General features: G+C 35.9%; 1 protein-coding gene across 2 annotated transcripts in view; it reads right to left on the bottom strand.

Annotated features, from left to right (window-relative positions):
• Nucleotides 1-6,520: 6,520 nt before the first annotated feature.
• khdrbs2 (KH domain containing, RNA binding, signal transduction associated 2) overlaps nt 6,521-20,477 on the bottom strand; it is an 83,909-nt gene continuing 69,952 nt past the window's right edge. For both annotated transcript variants that reach the window (XM_088013230.1, XM_088013229.1), the window contains 3 exons: nt 12,025-12,107; nt 10,092-10,150; nt 6,521-8,071 (listed from right to left, as the gene is read on the bottom strand). In XM_088013230.1, coding sequence (XP_087869356.1) covers nt 7,977-8,071; nt 10,092-10,150; nt 12,025-12,107 — 237 coding nt within the window. In that variant the 3' untranslated portion in view covers nt 6,521-7,976. The remainder of the gene's footprint in view (nt 8,072-10,091; nt 10,151-12,024; nt 12,108-20,477) is intronic.

Raw genomic sequence — 20,477 nt, forward strand, 5'->3', positions numbered from 1 at the left:
TGCAAGGATCTGAAAAACTGCCACATCTTTCCCTTCCCCACAACTGGCAGGAATGATGACCAGGCTGACACACTGATGATGGAGCCAGACAAACCAGTTAGCCTCAAAATGAGCTGCAGGACAGTATATACCAGCAGCATCATTCCAGCCAACACCAGCAAAGAAGAAGACAAAAAAAAAAAAAAACAAATGTCAAAAGGCTTGCACATACTCTGTAACAACTGAGAAATTTGTTTGTCTGAATGGTAGTTCTTGGGGAAAATGTCTATCAGACCAAATGAAATGCTTCAGAATCCATGTTGCAATCTGTCAAAAGTAGTTTGTCCAGCATAGTATTTACTAAAGCCAACAGATCACATGGAAAGTTGATTCTTTGTATTGATCACAGTTGTTTACTATCACATTCACTTGGTACTGTCAGTAGAAACAAACCTCTGACAACAGTGACCTGCATTTTCACATTGTTGCACGTAGGGATCTAAAAATACATATATGAAGAGTAAATCTGTATACCCCTGGCTATTTTCGCTTAAACAGTTCAAAATGGACTATTTAGATTAGATTTCTTCTTTTAATTGCATCACTTGTTCATTTAATAACCTGACATAATTTTCCAATCCAACTACAGACAACACAACAATTTAGCATATTTTCCCAAGGCCAACCTATCTCTTTTAGTATTTTTACAATAATGGTTTGCAATGTTTACTTAAAAAAAAAAAAAAAGCAACAATCTTTCCCAATTTATTTTTACGGGTATGATAAATAACACTTGTATCCTTGGTTTGTAGCAGTCTGAGCCCTCGGGTCTGACATTTGGGCTGGGCGAGCATCAACTGCGGCTCAGTAATTCCCCTCGATCCACTGGCTGTCTCTTTGCGAATCCCCTGGTTATAATCTGTCAGCTAACGTACAACATCCAGGGTGACACTTTTGTTTGGAGATGCAGCTTTTAGCCCGACACAATCAGCTTGTCCTTGAAATGGATACAGAGGTGGGCTACAGCTCCTCATTCTCACCTAAACCTTTGCAAACAAGCCTTTATCATGTTGTTATGAGCAATAAGGGTGCAATTATTAAAGGAAATAAAAACACTCAGCATAAGACTTGGCAGGCATCATCTATTTGTTTCCAGTTGCTTAGCAAAACTGGCGAGTGCGTAACGTTGCACACTGAGAACGCCTCGCTCTCTAGCAGCCAGTCTGAACCCAGGAGCAGATGGTGTCATTACATGACCACAGAATGTCTTGGTATTAGCTCAAGCTGTGGGAGGTTTATTATCAATCATACATATTTATTTTCATTTTGCCTTCAGAGGACATGTCATTACGAACAGCTCCACAGACGAATCTGCATAGAAATGAGACCAAATTTTTGTTGTTGGATTATGTTCTTTGAAGGGAAAGTTTATAGAAAGAAACAAGTAAATCTGAAACAATGGTCATATCAGGACTATCCAGTGGCTACAGTCTGAAGAGCTTCTTGCATGAGTGGTGTCTCGCTTTTTAAGGGTCTTCCCACACATCCAAACACAAACCCACTTAGTCTTAGTCTTAATTTCACCGACGTGCCTTTTCTGATTGGAACGCTTTGAAGTGGCCCAGCCAATTCTGACTTAAGCGTAACATAATCTGTGGTGGGAGCTTAAGATCAGGGTAACGGCAAGGATGCATTTCAACTTTAAAGTTATAAAATAATAATAATAATAATAATAAAGATTTACTTTTTTGCCTATTTTTTGAATAATTGTTTTTATCTAGCTTAAATAAAAAAAAAAAAAAATCTATTTTTAAACTCTTTTTCTTCTACGTGAAGAAAATGCCTTGGTTGAACAAGTCATTTTAATTCCAAATCTGCTTGTGGCATGGCTTGATCATGATTTAATCTGCTCAAAATACATAGAATGCATAGCTCCTTTGATATAACAATGGAAGGAATTTTAGATTTCACTTCCTTACCTGTGGATCTTCCATCATGTCTCACATTGGATTTTCCCCCGAAGTCTGCTTCTGTCTCCGTCTGATTAAATTCACAAATTAACAAAAACAGAGCCCGTAGTTTATCCTTTACAGAAACAAAATTGCAACAGCGGTTTGTTATTAAATATCACTGTGCGTATTTTTAAGGTTGGTGTGACATCTCAAAAACATCGCCAGAGGTGATAGAGTTGGCAAGGGAACAAAACAAACAGCTGCCAGTGTTTTATTGTGCCCGAGGCTGCTGGCCAGGCCTGCCCTAATGGACAAGAATCACTGCCGAGTGCATGCATGGATTGATGGCAAAGTGATGAAATGCCAGCTCCATAGACCGTAAGCACCTTAGGATGTATTCTTTGTGCAAAACAAAAATAAAACCTGTTTTTTTTTGTTTTTTTTTTGCTAAACTACTTTATTTGTATCTGAGAGGAGTTTTATCTGCGGCATTCAGTTGAAAGTAATCCATGGACATCCGTGGCAAATTGTGGATGTTTCTTTTTTTTTTTTTTTTGGCTGATTTGCTGTTGGAGGAAGGTTTGTTATGAAAATGAAGCAGACAGTGTTTCTGGCATGCACTGACGCATGGACCACTTCCAAAACGCAGGTGCAACTAAAGTTTTAGCAGTAACTTGAAGGAACAAGTCACAGAGGAATTATCAACAAAGAGCTGAAAACTGTAGTTTAGGCATTTAAATCCTTTATTTTGTCTTATTTTTTTATAGCAATTAGCAAACACATATTTGACAAACAATCCTCTATAAATGACATTTATTCTATTTGTGTTGTCTTTGTATCAAGCTCTGTTATTTCCCTTACTGAGCAGCTTTTTTGTTTCTTTACTTGTTTTCTTCCTCAAACTTTATACAATAAGGAGCATTGTTGTATTGTTGTGGCACACAGTTATTTCCAATAAGTGAGAACAACCTTGAAAAATAGTCTGCGTGGCAACATGACACATTCAAGTCCAAACGAAAGAGACATTCGATTAAATATTAATTAAGCTTACAAAATAATTGGAACAAGTCAACAAAAGACTGAAGGTGTCTTACGAAACAATGAACACCTACCCAAGAATTTTCTCTTCGGATGAAGATGAAAATGTGTGAAGGGAATCTTCCATATTGAATGTGTCGTCTTTGTGCCCTGCATGAAAGCACACACACAAAAAGACAATTGTACAAAAACTCTTAGGTCAAAACAAAATGCATAAGATCTGAGAGGAAGTGCAGGAAGGAGCTCTGGATGTATTGAGCATAGAGTAAAACAGCGCTGCCCTCCCGTTACCGTGGCAGCTGGTTGAAAGAGGACTATAACACCCATCTCTGTTATTAAAGTAACATTTTTTATGTATATGAATCAAAACAGATGACATTAACAAAGTTTTAATAACTAGCGCATTGTTTCAGGAGCAGGAATGACAAAGCATTTCAATTTAGTAGAATTAATACTGAGATTCGACAGAATATTTAATGAATATTTTAGAGATAATCATAAAATAATTTTAATTTCACATATTTGATTTTATTGCTAATTTATATTCAGAAGAGTTTATGTTACATCTTGTTGACATTGATTGTGTTTCTGAGCCTAGTTTTTGAAAACGGACTCCACTAAGAGTTTATTTTATGATCAGTATCAGACCAACGAATTACTGTATGAGTGACTCACTGGTGCTAGATATTATCTTTCAGTTATATAACTATTTTTCTTTACAGTAAGCTATGAGCTGATAATGAAAAGAATTGTTTAAATCATTGGCTGTCAAAGTGGGTATAAAATATCACAAAGTCACGTATGCATTGATGCACAGAAGCAACCAAAAAGTTTTTTTTGTATTGATCTATACCTTTTTATTTTTATTTTTTTCTCTAACATTTTTCTCAACTAGTGTTTTCTACTAAATTAAAGTGGAAGCATATCTGGATCACACCTTAAACCTGGAGCTGAACATTCTGGGTGCACTTGTTTGTTTATTTGTATCTTTAATAATTTGATGCTGCATGTAAAAATCTTTCAGTTTTGCTAAGCAGTTTTAAATTTAGAACATTAATATATTTTGCTTAAATTCTGCACTGCTATTATTCTAAAGTGCAGAGTCTAAACAAGCTGTTAATGGATGTCACAGATAGAGCAGTCAAACCAAACTGCACCACTACAAGTCAAATTTACTCACAAAATAAAACAAACTGACGCTGCATCCTTTGCTCTGATGGCTTTGAGCATAAATCCTGTTGTGTGTTATCAGCACATTTGTGCAACTTCGGCGTTGAGTCTTACATATATTTTCAAAAAGGAGTACTCATTTAAATCAAGGTTTGTGTAGCAGCTGATGCATTATGAATAGGTCAGCGAGCATGTGGCCTTGGGGATTACATTTTACAATACTTGCAGAATTACCTGACAATATTTAGAGAGAAAAAGTGCACACACAAATGCAGGAAACAGAGATGCAATACCTGGTCTGAACAGAACAAAAAGAGGCAGGGATTATCTTAATAAAAGGATTGCAGGAGGAGTTCATCAGATTCTCTTTAAGATTATATAATACTTTTGTGAACTGGTGTGTTATTACATGGAAATAGTAATGCTGCACCCGCCCCCCAAGTAGTTATCAGTTTGTATGAATAAAAAGGAAACTTCAAAAAGCCATGAGTCAGAAGTCCTGCTTTTGTTGTGCTTTGCTTCTTTGTCTTAGTAGTTTTTAACATGTTGTTTTATCTTTGTATTTCCAAAGGCACAGAGACAGCCATGAAAAATGTGATCGCAAATGTTTCTACTCACCTGCAGCGTTTCTCTGTGCTTTGATGACAACACACTATGGTGTTTTTCAGTATCTATAAGAAAGAGCAGACCATTGGTATAAAGTATGCATAAACGTATATAGCATAATATTTAGACTAATAACCTGCATGCAGTGTAAAGTGTCTACAAAGTACAGATACATCCACATAATATGGTTGTGGGAAAAAAAGTAAACCAATTCAAGGTTAACAAAAAAAGACATTTAATGAGAAATCTACTTATTTCTCAGGAGTGATGAGAAAGTTAGCCGAAAATTATTTTAGAGCTTTTTTAAATTTAATTTAATCTTTCTTTTATTTCAGTTTAGCTGAATCTCTTACGTGTGTGGTTAGAGGTATCGATGGACATTAATCTTTGGGTTAAAACGAGCAGGTTTACTTTTTTTTTGTTTAAGTGAAAGTTAGCAGTTGATGGTTAAATTAGGATTAGCATTAAGGTTACCTGTTTAGTGTTTAGTCTTCCTTTTAGTCCCATCATCTACTGTCTTTAATCAGAGTCAGGCTTCGGGTGTGCTAATCACAGAGGCGTTTACAACACGCAGAAATCGCATGGAAGAAATGCACAAACAGAAGGAGTTTAGCAGAGACACTGAGATGTTGCAGGTAGCGACTGAGTTCAGTAAGTTGGGTTTGTTCCCTTAAGCAAACAAGCAGAGTATCAGTATATAGATCCCTTAATTAGCCGGACATATTTAAGGCAATGTTATGATATATATGAGAGGAGTTCTTACCTCTATAAAACTCCATAAGAAAGTCAGTGTGAATCAATATGTTTATTCACTTCAGAGACTGGATTGCAAGAAAACAGGTATTAGTTTTAATACCAATTCATATTGGGCAAGTTGAAATTGAAGTTCTTTATTAAACATTTTAGCTGGTGTCTGACAGAAATCTACAAAAAATAATGAATGAAGGAATCAAAATTAAAAAAGAAAATTAATTTACAGCTTGGTTATCTCCTATTTAGTAAGTATTCCACTCAGGATTTAGGTTTAAGTTATTTTTATTAAATGCTTTATGTACAAATACAGATTACACACAGAACAAAGCACAGTTTATGAATTACACACTGCGGTGAATGCTTTCAGTCCAAACAATAAGGATGTGCTTTTCAATAATTCCCTAAATTCACAATAAAACCAGGAGTAACTTTTATTTATGGTGTCAGTTACTTTTATGTTACGCTTTAAATTGGGAGGGGAACCTGGTTATTGAAATATTTAGAGTTCACAATGTTGAACACATTTTTAAAGAAATGTTTAGATCATTAAGACATTTTACATTCAGGTCTTTGATTCTTGGAAGACTGGTTTCCATTTGTTGCTTTAAAGCAGTCTTTTATGTTAACTCTTTTTAAAGGAATGTGTTGTTTTCTGTTGGTTTGCTACCATGGTGATATTTCTGGAAAATTGAGCACCTGCTGAAATGACCAAGACGGCTGCATGTCCGCATTACTCTTCAAGGAACACATTTTTCCTGAACATATTTGTTTTATGTAGACCAAACTAATGAGGGTGTGTCGGTCATGTCACTTAATCTTACAATAAACTGTCTCTACACTGGTCAAAAACATCTTAAATTGTGCTACAATCTGAAGTTTGATTACTTAATGCCAATGTAAATAACTACTGTGGTTATTTACATGACAATTGGAATATTGAAAGTGCATCTGTTTCTGTAAAAAGAAGTCAACTGTTGTAAATGATGGCAAAAGAAAGTACTATTTAGGACTGGATGATTAAAATAAAACATAACTTTGTGATAGTGATAAATCCTATGATTGACACACATGTTGTATGGACTTCCTTTTTCCATATCTTCTTCTTCAGTTAATGTATCTTATTTTGAATTGGGGTATTTTAATTTATAGAATATAGAATGTGAATAGAGGAGATAGGAAAAGTCTGAGATAACTAAAATGGACAGAGTCAGCCAAATTCTATAACAATCAGTTAAATGTCAAATAACTCTACTGTGGTCTAACGAATTAATCCGTACGGGGCCAGACTGGTGGAAACAAAACACTCCACTGTTTATTACTCTCAAGTGGGGATGCCGTGGTGGAAACTGCAGCAGTACGCGCAGATCTTGTTGTTTATTTATTTGTGGGAATGCATGTTTACTGTCCATTTAGAAGCTCTCACACTGACAGCAACACCATGAAGGCAGATGGCTACCTGCACTGCACGGATTTAATAGCTGACTTACAAAGTCTAGTTGAAAGTAATAAAGAAGTCGGAAACTGGAGGTGCAGCTGTGGGATTCGTTGCGAGGTAATTACAAAATGGATAATTAACGCATTGACGCATGCATGCATTGTGAAGCTATTTCTGTTATGTTTGCATTCTACAAAGGACTTTTGGAAATATTTGATGAAACACTTCATTTTCCTAACATGATTATCACTGAATATGTTCCCAATTAGTGTCATCAAACGATAATAAGAGAGAGCAACACCTTATGTTCCAGTGAAACAGGTGACACCTGTGCTTTTCTTCACATAACAATATGTTCTGTGTCATTATGAAAAATTTGTCTTTTGGTGTTGTTACTTTTACCCCCGTCCTCCTGGGCAACTGCTTGTTTTATTTGTGTCAATGTTGGAACAATTGACTGGCCAAAATGGGATTTTTCACATCCTTTGTGAATTTTTTTTTTTTTTTTGCTTATCAACTCCCGACTCTTAACATTTTAATGATGCTGACACACAAGCAGAACAAAAACGATGGCCTACTAAAACATAGGAGGTTGGAGTCACAGCTTTCGCAACGACTGCATGACTACGTCTAATTCAATGAAAAGAGTAGGGGTGGGGGTGGGGGGGTTTGGCTTGTAATAACTACAATGAAGCCAATAAATGGAAACCAATCTGTTACAATCACACACATACTTTATACGAACAAGTCTGTCAAAATAGTGAAATTTCAGCAATAGGGACAATTGAGTTAAATTAAAGAGCTAATTTAAGAACAATCATCTTGTACATGGGTGAGTATGTTTAAAAGTAGAAAAGAGACTTGATTGTGTATGATTTTATTCACACATCAGAATATTATCGATCATGTCTTTTTTTATTTTTATTTTAAAATTTGATGATGAGATAGGGAAAGTTACAACATTTCTTTCTTTTGTTGTTTTTTTTTAAAAAGTTGAAAAAAGGTTTCAAAAGAGAAGTGGAGGTCACAAATCTGGAGCACCTTCAGTATCTACCATAGGGATGTTTTCTGTAGCCTCCTCTTGTCAGGCGTAACGCTGGAGCTTTGAGAATGGGTCTGGGGCTTGTCCACTCTTCTTCTGTGGGAATATACCACATTCACTTCTGTGAAAACTAAATCTCTCAAAACATATGGTGCACATATGTAGTGAACTGTCGTCTCATAAAATATTTCAGCAAAGAAAATAAATTACTTTCTGGGAAATACAGGATTCTCTCACAGCAGGAAATTACTGTCATAACCGTTTTTTCCTCTACTGGACCAGTACTGAGATTAGACTGTCAGAGACTCCTTCCTTAAAGGCAAATTACATAAAGTTGGCCACCTTTGCTATGGCACACTGCACTGTTTCCAAGTAAGAGTGTTTATGAAGCAGAAAATCAAATTATTGGCTGCTTGGTTTTACTTTGGTCTGACCTCAACACCCCAGTGCTTAAATTCATTGTGCTGAAAATAACTGAACCTGCAAAAAGACAACGACAACCAGTGAACCACTGATTCCATTAGACCTTGCAAATGGAATTCAAATAATATTTTATACTCGTAGGGCATAAATTCAACATTAATAGATCTTTTATTTTCCCAACGGTATTTAGGCCCGTAGATCACAACAGGCAAATTCAGCTCCGTGTTAAAAAATGTGAAATATATGATAAAAGAAAAATGGGAAAATTATTTCATTGCTTGTCACCGTGCTGCTATTTCTATTCTATTTGTGGGGAAAAATGACAGAAAAAGAAAATTGAAAAGGTGGCCACAGGTTGTCAAAGAGTGATGAAGTTACATTGGAAACAGCAAACTCAGACATCAGTGCACATATTCACACACACACACACACACACACACGCACACGCACATGCACACACGCACACACACAATATTGGTAAATATTGGTTATCGGCAGTATTAATATTGGATATCAATATTGGCCCAAGTTTTTTCCAGATGTAGAAAAAACTAAACTGTTACAGCTAATTATCATTATCATACAAACTTTATGCTCACAAACAACACTTTGTGTTATCTCACTTTGGCTGTTTACTCTCTGCTATGTCCTAAGCTTTTGGGGAGGGGTTGGATCTCCAAACGTTTTTTGGTTCCAGAAAAAACATGTTTTAACATTAAAAACCAGTGAATAGATTCATTATAATTTATCTGTTTTTTTGTTGTTGTTTTTTTTGTACTTTGAAGATTTATTTTAAGTTTTCTGACTCTAGCATAAGATAAAAATTAAAGTTTCTATTGCCGCAGTTTCAAATATGGTATTCTAGAAAAACATGTGTTTGGACTTGAAGAAGTTTAAAGATCATGTAGTTTGCAGAAGCATCCAAGAATGATTCATATACACACAACAAAGGTTAGCTCTATGGAAAAAAAAAATAATAATAAAAAAATAAAATAGCCTTTAAGGGCAAAACACCCAAAAGGAAAAACAGCTTGTAGCCTCATGAACTTCTACTGGAACATCCACAGTTTCACAGTTTTAGTTAAATACAGCTTGCAGTGAGGTATCGTAGGAGGGGTGATGCGTAGAGGAGCGGCTCCCTGGGTCAGGAAGTGGGCTGCAGGGCTTGTTTCTTTGTCTCTTGGTTGGTTTTAATAACAGTGTAGCAGCTGTTCGGGCTGCAGAAACTGCCAGAATGTTTGTAGCATCCTACATTGTGCTTGTGAATATAGCTAATTACCTGAAATAATAGTGGAAAATTACAATAGCTTTTTTCCTCCTCGACAAGGAAAATGTGCTAATTCCAAATATATTGCCAGGCCTAGCATTAGACTTTTCCCAGAGCAAGTATTGAGAATAGCAGCTAAATTGTACTTTAATTTTATGATTGGTCTTGATAAATCTAAGAATGTGCTACACAGTGGGCAAAGTTTACTCGATAAAGAACTCAATTAATCAGCCTCAAAGTGGCAGAATGATTTTTATTGATGGGCTAATCAAATAATCAACCCCCTTTTTCAGCTTTAACAATGGGTTTTATTGAACTTTGTCCAAATTAAATACTCTACATCGGGTCCTTGTCAGAAGAAAAGGGTGAGAGTGACTATAGTTCATGAAACAAACTTCTTTTTAACAGCAAGTAAGCCACACTTACCATAGCTGTTGTATGATTCATCACTGGTTCCGTGTCCATGTTCATAATATTCTGAAATGCTATAATAAACACACAAACAAAGAAAAACATTCAGGATAAAGGATGCACTTTAATGTATAAATAATGCACAAAAACAAACAAAAATAAGAAACATATATATCTGCAAATTATTCATCCCACTTGAACTTTGATCTTCCAATTTGTCCAAGGCCTAATAGACATTTGGAATTATGAAGCATGCTAAATTTGTTCATTTGTTAGTTCGTTTAAGTCTCTATTGGCTTCATAAAGCTACACTGAATTGTTTTACAGTTTCTTTCTATGCCAAATTGCTTAAACTCTGACAGGTTGGGCAAGCGTCAGGAATTATTTTTGATTAGGGATCTAGAATCGTGCCTTTAATGGTGGCATCATGTTGGATTTGTTCATTTTGGAGACTTTTGTTCATCTTTCATTGGTTGAGACATTGTGTTTTCGGACAATTATTCCCTCTGGCTTTGGATGCTGTGCAGCTGGAAAGAGTCTTGCTCCTATTCTTTTTATTTTCTGGCATGTGCTGTGATGCATAACCATGGCAACAACGTTGTTTTTCTTGGTTTCGTTTACAATTGGGAGCGCCTGATTGTCATCGCCAAAGCTCAAATAAGACCTCTTTTACGACCACAAGAGTTGAAACAGAGGATTCATGGATATAGATCAAGGCCAAAGAGAGAAAGAGGAAGTTCAAACCATCTCTTCCATTGATCATAATGAGCAAGGATCATGTTCGCCACTACAACACGTCTCTGCCTGGCTTTCCAACCATACGGCCATGAGGTGGATTAGCAGTGCTTTTCAACAATTGATGGTGTCGTTTAGTACGCTACTGTGAAATATAGTCTCTGTTGCTTCAATATTGAGCCATTAGCATACGTGACAGCCATGTAAGAGTTATAAAATAGTGTATACAGTGTGAGGCTTCTAAGAATTGGTTACCTGACCCACTGCTACAGAAGATTTGAATGTGTGCCCACAGCATCACAACTTGACAATGACTCTACGAAGATGCTCGGACAGTAAGAGTTACGACAACATTTTGGGAAAAAATACAATACTTTTTTAACTCCATTGAATTCTCAATTAGATTTAGGCCTGGATATTGACTTGACCACTCCAACACATGACTATGTCGTGTTATAAAATATTGCTGTACATTTGCTCACATATTTGTTTTTAGTAACAAAAAGCAGTGTACCATTTTCATTTCATTTCACAGTGATGCTTCACTTTGTGCATTAACACATTTGTTAGCCACTGTACATAAACCAACAATTCAGGAATCAACAGTTTATAAAATACTCACCCTGTATATCAATCCTCATCTAAACTGTCAGTATCACTCAACCGTGAACAAAGAGTTTTTCATCTGAAGTTGCCGACCTTTAAAAGCAGCTCATAAATGTGTAGCTTTTACTCTGTGGGACAGCTCATTAATCCAACAACAGACGGGCTCTGTAATGTTTAGAAACTTGCCTGAAGAGGTGTAAATAAAGCATTTGTTTAGGACTGTTCGCATCTGTGAGTTAATACACATTTGGTGCTCCAGTGGGGATTTTCAACAACACCGTGGAGATTGTGGGATTTACTGATACATTTGAACTCCTCCTGTTGTTCAATGATGTGCTTTTAATGGCTATTGGAGGTGGATGCCACAGCTTCTGTGTATGTAATTTTACTACTTTTTGTCACGTCTTATTCAGGTACTAAAATATGTGCTGTTGGGCTTAGAGAATTATTCGAACAAAATTTAGAAAACTGCAGCCTTTAATTAGATTTTTTTTTTCTTCGGTGAAACAATAGCCTCCAAATTGATACTTGAATTCAAAACTTTTGTATCTTTACAAATGCTCCAGATATCTGTGTTTTGGCAGTTGTGCATGTCTGTAAAGATCACCTCTTTGTCTGAGTGCTGTAGTTTTCATCATAGGCTTCATAAGTCTCATCTTCATATTCTTCATCATATCCGTCTTCATAGCCCTGCAAGAAAAGAAGGAATAAATATTAAAGCTGACATGTTTCCTCATTCCTGTCCAGTGCAGCTATGTAAAGATGAATACACAATACAAGCCATACTGAGCTACATGGGAAAAGGCATTCCTTTCAGTCTGTAATGCCCAACAGCAATTATTGATTAAAGCTGACGAAAGAACATGCCTCACTTTTGGAGCCTAATGAGCAATTTCTGAGGCTCAAACCGGATCTTGAAAGTTTAGACCTACAGATATGGATTTTTGGTAAAGAAGTGTAAAAATCCTTAAAAATAAATCTTTCAGTGCTGTATCATATCGCATTATAATTTTTTTTTTTATCAACATGCAACTTTTAATTTGAGCATATTTCAGTAGAAGAGAAAGAAAAGAAGCCAAATTAGCTAGAGAAGAGTTTTTGAACAAACTCACTGGTGGCACAATTGTTTGTACTTGTAAAAATCAGCTTAAAGGCATACATGTAACTGTAGCATTTCCTGTATTTCTGCTTTACTTTTGTAAGTTGACCAAAGTTATTGGGAACTTTTAATTGGTAATCCATGATGTGACTCTTTTCTTATATATATATATCCCCTAGGGATATATATAAGAAAAGAGAAAGAGTACATTTTCTTTCAGTACTTGCCACTAGAATAGATGAGGACCCATATTTATCTTGCAACCACACAGTAATACGACAGTAAGGGTAGTAACAAGGAAAATCTCCAAAGGTCACTGCTGGATAACTACAGCAAAGAGTTGCATATTTGGGTCAGCAAACCTCCATAACAACCATTAAAGGGTATCCACATAGCAACCATGTGTTTGAGATTACTCTTTGCACCATCATTACAAGTGAAAGGAAGCATTTGTTAATCCAAGTTTGCACTTTAAGTGGAGTTTTGTGCTTTGATTCAGTATACCAAGCTTTAAAAATGGATGAATATGTGCTTAGAAAAACTGACATACACTGTAAAGTATGGTGGAGGATGTATGTGGCAGAGGTTTTTTCCTCTATTACAAATGTCATTGTTAGAATGTATGCAACCAAGGAAACTAAGAGAATAAATGAGTCATTACTGAGCATTTTAGTTGGATGGTGAATCAAAACAAATTGGCAAAACAACACAGAGAAGGTTCACAAAAAAATAACCTTCTTCAGTGACCATCACAGTCCCCAGACCTAAGGCTAATAGAAAACATGTTGGGAAGAGCTGAAGAGCAGACTGCACGAGAGAACCTTGGCCTCTGGATGATTTAGACAGATTGTGGAAAGAGGAATGGCCAAAGTTTCTTTTCTCTGTTTGGTTCAATCTTGTGAAACGTTAAAGGGAAAACTATGCGATGCCCCGTTGGCCAAACGGGGTCGTAATACCAGCAGGGGTACAGAGATTTGATAAAACCAGGGTTGCTGATAATTTTTTTCTGTGTCCATAGTTACTTTAATACAGGTAAAAAGACCAGGCAGCAGCTGGTAATGTTCAGCAAGAAGAAAACTGACTACACCACACGGTGCACACAGCAACAACCGCCTACGCTCAGATATTTAGCCAAATATCTTCACTTGAGATAACTACATAAGAAAAGAAACATGAACAGAAATACATTACTGTGTTACAAAAATCTGGAGTTTGAACTTCTGTTTGTGTATTATGCAACTGTTTTTTTTTAAATGTTTAATATATCATAATTAGTATAATTTTTAGCTCATAAGATCCTACTGATAGGATATTATGGTTTTATTGGTGGTGCTGAATCAAGTGTAATTTCAACCAGGAAAACTAGCCGAGATGCTTCACAATCCTATTTTTGGACTTCTCATTTTTCCAATTTCTATTGATTTACTCATAAAATCCACTTTAAAAGAGCTGTTTAGTTTTACTGTCCAGTGGATGAGTGTTAATAAACTCTGCAGAGATACTTTCAGTTACGACTATGTGCTGTGAGTAATTAAGTTTTACGAGGCGATGTGAGTGCCTAGTTGACGTCTTTCTCGTGGATTGGGTAGAAATTCTCCCACACAGGCACCACTAAATCTGGAAAATGCAATTTCACATCCTTTCCACACTTTGGTTCCTTTCAGATTTTCTATTAGTTAGAACTTCAAAGATGTCTTATAATATTTTCAAGTTGAAATGTCCCATCTCAGCAAAACAAAACAAACATTAAAAAGAAAACAGACAAGATTTATGAAAGAAAACTTGATGCAGTGATCTACATGTTGCGAGCCATATGTGTAAATATCTTAGAGGAGAAAACAACTGAGAAATGGGGTGAAACTATAATGAGCTGAAACTAATTTACCAATTACTGAATATTACTCAAACATCTGAGTAAACAGCTGCTCAGTTCAACAGAATTGTGATTTAAAAAAAAAAAAAAGAAAAGTAAGGATACTCTTGTTGCGATCCTTGCGTGCTAGTTTTCTTTGTGTTTTGACCATTTCTTTGTTGCTTATGTACGCCTGTTAGGTCTTGCCATACTTAGGTCATCCTTCTACATTTGAATTTATTTTTCTTAGATTATTGTAAAGCTTTTTCCTTGTTGGTTACTATGTCCTTTAAGTCTTGGTTCATCTCCGTCTGCATTATTAGTCCTCCTGCCTCAGTTTCCCTTTCTCCTTGCCACAGCTGCACCATATTTCCTCTGATTAGTTTATCCCTGCCACAGAGCTTCAGCTCCTGATTTTTCATTGTTCATTGCTGGATTCTTCTGTTCCATTCCTTTGCTTGTTTCCATGCTCGTGCTCCTTTTCCCATTTTCCTCATGCAAGACCTGTACATTTCTCTTTTTATTATTAAAACACACAAAACTGCATTATTTCGTGACTGCCTACATCTTTCCCTGCCTCAAACAAGCAAAACATTACAACTGTAAGATCTCCATCTGTGAGTCGTTATTAAACCGTCATGAAGGTTGGCTGGAGGTGGCTCATTACTGCATCCCAAAACCTTCAGAGTGTTGAGGAAAGACCCAGAGGATGAAGAGTGAGAAAACGCAGCCAAACTTGGTTTTGAAAAGCTTGATATACCAGCTGAAACTCTGAGAAAGATGCCAGGATGCACATGGTGGCAGATTCTGCAAATCGAACCTTTTCTCAGTAGACATTAACACTGAGTATTTGGATTTCTTTTTTTAAATTGTTTTATTTTTTTTATTTCAATATTTAGCCCTTGCAGTTTTCTTCTGTCTTTGGTTTTTCCAATCTTAGTTGTTTCAGATCCTGAAACAAATTTTAACATCAGATAAAGATAACCCAAGAAAAAAAAAAAAGCAGTTTTCAAATTGATTCATTAATTAATCAAGGAACACAGTGGCCACACTCACATTTGCTAAAATACAACTTGATCATCCCATATTTTGGAAAGTTTGTGTCCTGTTACACCGGTTGCAAAGTTAACAAGTTTTCAGAAAAAGAAAATTATACCAGCTGACAGATTGATGGTGGTGGCTGCTTTGCTGCTTCAGGCCTTTAAATTTACGTTTTAACACAAAGTCTTTAAGAAAACGCTCAGCCATCAATTTCTAACCTGAAGCACTCCGGCACCTCTGAATGTCTGACATTCAAATTAGTTTAAATCATCTGAAACATTTCCGTGTGATAAAAAGGGAATATTGTTCTTTCATAAAATTGACACGTAAATGTATCAATACGATTGTGTGTATGTTTCTCACTTTTTTCTGTTTCATTGCTGATTTACAGTTGCAGTTTTACATATTTAAATTTCAAAAGCCTGACCATGAACCTGCAAAATGCAGTAGCTGTTACATTCTGAGATATGAATTATTTCATGCTACTGTATTTTGAATGAATACATTTTATGTAATGCCATTCATATGACTTGAATACAGAGCATATTTCAGAGAACATCTTGTAATGTTCCCCAAAATGGATTTTAATTCAGTGACAAGTGAACAGATGCCAGATGGCCCCAGGTGTCCTGAGACTGCAGTGGAACCATACAGCAGCCACAACTCCAGAAAGCTCACCTCAACATTTCCCAACCGTCTTCACTGAGAGACTTTCAAACAAAAAAATATTTAAATTTACAATTTCATGTATCAGTTAAAGTTGCTATTTAAATTACTTACCGCATTATGTGGTTTCCTGTTCATAGTTATCAGTTATGTCTTAAGAAGGAAAGTTGACTAGGAAGGTCAGCTCTGCTTTATTTAATTTATTTTCGAGCACCAATTCAAAACAAAAAATCAACTCAAGGTATTTTACAAGAAAACAGCTTCAAATCACATTATGCAGCATGCAGTCAAATCAATCTAATTCATTAGTATAAGCTCAGATTCAAGTTCAGATACTACCAGTCCAATTTGACCACAATTATAATATGTTATATAGTCAAATTCAGTTAATTACGGTACACATTTCCAGCTATTTATCTAGTAAGCCATTTCAATAAAATCTGGTCAATGACTTTGTAGCAATTCCTTCTTCTGAGCAAGGGTGTGGTAAAAGTGGAAAGAAACAACTTCCTTTTAACAGGAGTCAGAGGTGAAGTCAATGACATAACTAATTGATAACCACAGAAAGACAGAAAAGTTTAGGTTAAGGTGCTCCAGCCTTTGCTTCCTCAGTAAGATAGGAAAATTTGTCTAAGTCGACATGACATCAGATTTCTCTGCATTGTCATTTACAGAAGCTATTATTGCGATTTTACACGGAAGACAGAAAAAATCTTGCAAGATTTTTGCAGATAAACCATTGTAGAAATATGATTGTTTGGGTTGGATGTGGTTCAAAAAGAGTCTGACAGCTGGAGATGAGGTTTGGGTTGATCATGCTGTGAGTTTATCTTGCAGCAAACAAGAGATACAATTAACTACACAATTCTCAAACTGTGTGGCATTGATTTTTAAATATGAAAGTGCAAAGGGGATGTGTTTACAACAAAAAAATAATGATCCTTAAGTCATAACAGAGTTCACAAGTCTTTGCTACACAAAGTGCAAAATGAAGGTTTTTTTAATCACCTTTTCCTGTTCTAAACATCACAGATTGTAGGAGAAATATTCCCCAAAAAACTTTCATTTTTCTCATTTCTATGATAAACACAAACATTTTGGCAATGCCTCTACATTTGAACAAAACAAAAAAATCATATTTAAAAAATGTTGGGAGAAACATGTAAGACTTCATCGTATTCTTATTTTTTAACTCAGAGAGAAAACCTACTCTTTCATGAGAACATATCTAAAAGAAAGCAACTCCACATAATATTCTGTCAAATGATTTATTCATGAGAATGGGAATAATCAGTCTCAGCATACCAAACAACCCAAGTTGAAAATGATGTGAGGCCACGGTGTGTGCAGAGCAGTATAGTCAGCTATTGTTTTCTTATTTAAAGTGTTGGATTTTGCTCATTAAGAGAGATTTGGAAGAATCTAAAGTGTTCTTGTTTCTTTTTCATCATGATCTAATTTCCTCTAATCCTTTTCTGAACTTGCTATTTAAAATAAAGCTCCACTGTAAGATATACAAGAATCATTTCCCTTAAAAAAAAAAAAAAAAAAAAAATCAATTGCTTTTAATGTGTCAATAAAATGTTGTGCCAGATGCGGCGCCGGATGCAGACAAGACCTTCCATTTCTGTCTGTAGCAATACAGAAACAGTACAGCTTTCAGTGTTGAGTTTGTCTTTCTCTTTTCTTTTTTTTTTAAGGTTTGGGACACAAAAGAAGAGACATCAGCGTGAGGGACATCTGTGGTGGTGACATAAAAGAAATTACATTTACTGCGCTTGTACACAGGCTCGTCTCCCGTTGAGTAATACTGATTCAAAGCGCTCCGCTTTCTGTGTGGCTTTATTTGTGCGAACATGAATTTGACTAAATTAAAGTTAGGGATTATGTCAGGGATTAAGTTGTTCAGGGGATCCTCTATTTCTCCCGTTCCTGCACGAGTCTCTCCCAACAATAGCAGAGTCAGAAACCCACATATCTCAGTAATTAAACATTTTGTGAGCTATCCCATACGGGAATTGGCTATACTGAACCACGACTGTAAAGCAGTTAGTGGATTAATTTTGGAGAAATAATGGGTTATAAAAATAAATCTTCCATTTTCTTTTCCCTTTTTTCCCCCCTGTTATTCATACAAAGTCATATAACCCAAAAATGGACTGCATTTAGGCATTGCTTTTCTTGGTTTAGTGACCAAAGTTTTCTTTATTACAAGTCAAATTCATGGTAACACAGACACACATCCACAGGTTTTCTACCTGTTGGTAATTTTGGAAATTTTATTCTAAACATGCGACGACCTAATTTACTTTTTTCTTCAACTGGGAAGATCTGTGAAGCACCTCAGCTCCCCATGAGGAAGGTATTGATAAAGTTATCTCCAAAGGTTCCAGCTGAGTCACATCTTTTGATTAAATATTGCAATGTGATTGATTGAGACATGCTGTCTGATGTCTCATTGTCAACTGTATGCCAGAAGATCAAAAAATAAATCCAGACAAAATTAGTCTGAGAATAATTTTTTGCTGTAAATACATAAATATTACGTAGTTGTAATATTACTGTAACAATGCATGACCAAGGATGTATGTTGCACAATAACATTTTAAGAATAGTGCTTATTATTTAAAAAAAAAAAAAAAACAAATCTTAAGAAAATGCAATAATACATTTAGCTTTTGCCCAAAGTTTGAACACAAACTGTGAATCAGCCAGTGATGGGAAGTTTCGACTCTTCGGAGAGTCGGCTCTTGTGGCAGACGTGGCTGTTAAAGAAGAGCAAATGGCTCTTATTTTATTATCTACAGCCTCATATAACAGCTTAACTTGGCAAATATGAATGCCTTGTATAACTATCACAACAGCAGGTGCAATTTGCTGCATGTATATAATTCCTACCTAAGATGTGAAAAGTCAGTGTAATATATACAGAGGATAGAGGTCACTACAATACCTACAGCTAAATAGATATATGTGCCTGCAGCACATGAGTTCGGTCATATTCAATAAATTGGAGTATGCATTCAGATAAGGTCCAGTAGCCAGATTAAAAGTACATTTTGAAAATAGCATTTAAGGAGGTATTAAATATACCTTTCATTAAGCTCACATTTCTGGAATAAAAATGTGTTTTCTAATTGGCCTAATTATTATTCTAATCATAAATGTCATGCTTTCATTACCTCTAAGTGGAAAATCGGAATAATTAGCAAAAATAAAGCCTTTCAAACATATGTGTGTAATTAATCTATAAAGTGTATTTCACTTAGTGATAAAGTTCCTGAAATAAATGGGCTTTTCAATAATATTCAAATGAAATGAGCGTGTATGTATAATTTCCCATGTGTTTCAAAAATGTCCTGCCTGAGACACTCCCCCCACCAACCCGTTTGGCTCAAAAGTTTTGCAAACAAGGCTTAAGGTACTGCCAGACCAAATGGCTTGGTGGTAGAGGAGAAGCTACAATCCTCAGTGCAGCGCTCCATGGTTTGATTTCTGATTTCTGGCCTAGGCTATTTGCTGCATGCTGCTTTACGGATACAGGTCTGTTTCTGTTTTACATCAGACTCCCATTATCATATTGTCATTCTAGAACTAGACACTCAGGAGACATGTGCTATGGCATGTCATACAGATGGTATTTTGTCACATATATTCTATATGTTTAGTTGAATATTACATTTCCATCTGTAAAGATGGGAGCTTTACTGCAACAGCGACAACGAAAGGCATCTTTGTGGACGAGTATTGTCTGGCCTGTCAAGAGTCAAAGGAAACAGAATCATTTGTTAATCTCTTCCTCAGCTTATCTCTTTTCGCTGACCCCAGTATTGCTTTCATGCGTAACATGCATTCAGCTTCAAGAGGGTATTATCTGTAAACAGGCCAGCCTCTAATTAATGAGGCTTGATTCCTCCAGTTTGACACTCATCTGTAAAAACAATTAACTCTAGTGCTTTTTAACACAGCAGAGGACATAAATCAAATGTTAACACAAGAGTGGAGTCCTCGCTCGGTGTAATTAGGACAGCGAGAACCTAAAGGCCCTTAGCACTGTGCTTCATTATCAATTGACAACCTGTATGTCCCCTGACAGTGACTGATCTTCATAGGGAGGTGCCTTCCAAAGCCCACTATGCGTAACTGAACGGCGGTTTAAAATTAGATTTGCTGGCTTTTGTTTCTGTGAAAAGATGGTGTTTTTCACCTTTTGTTGCTGCTCATATAGTGTGGAACTGAAAGAATTGGTTTGATTTTGAATCCTTTTTTTTGTTTGTTTTAATAATCTTATGCAAATGTAACAGTTGATAAGTTACATTGAACTATTTTAATATACATACAAAAATTTGTATAATTAGTGTCGTAATCTTTCACAATAACTGCAGATTGAATTCCTGCTTCC

The sequence above is a fragment of the Poecilia mexicana genome, unplaced genomic scaffold (assembly GCF_051168715.1).
Source record: "Poecilia mexicana isolate PSO_F unplaced genomic scaffold, ASM5116871v1 scaffold_15, whole genome shotgun sequence".
In the NCBI taxonomy this organism is placed as follows: Eukaryota; Metazoa; Chordata; class Actinopteri; order Cyprinodontiformes; family Poeciliidae; genus Poecilia; species Poecilia mexicana.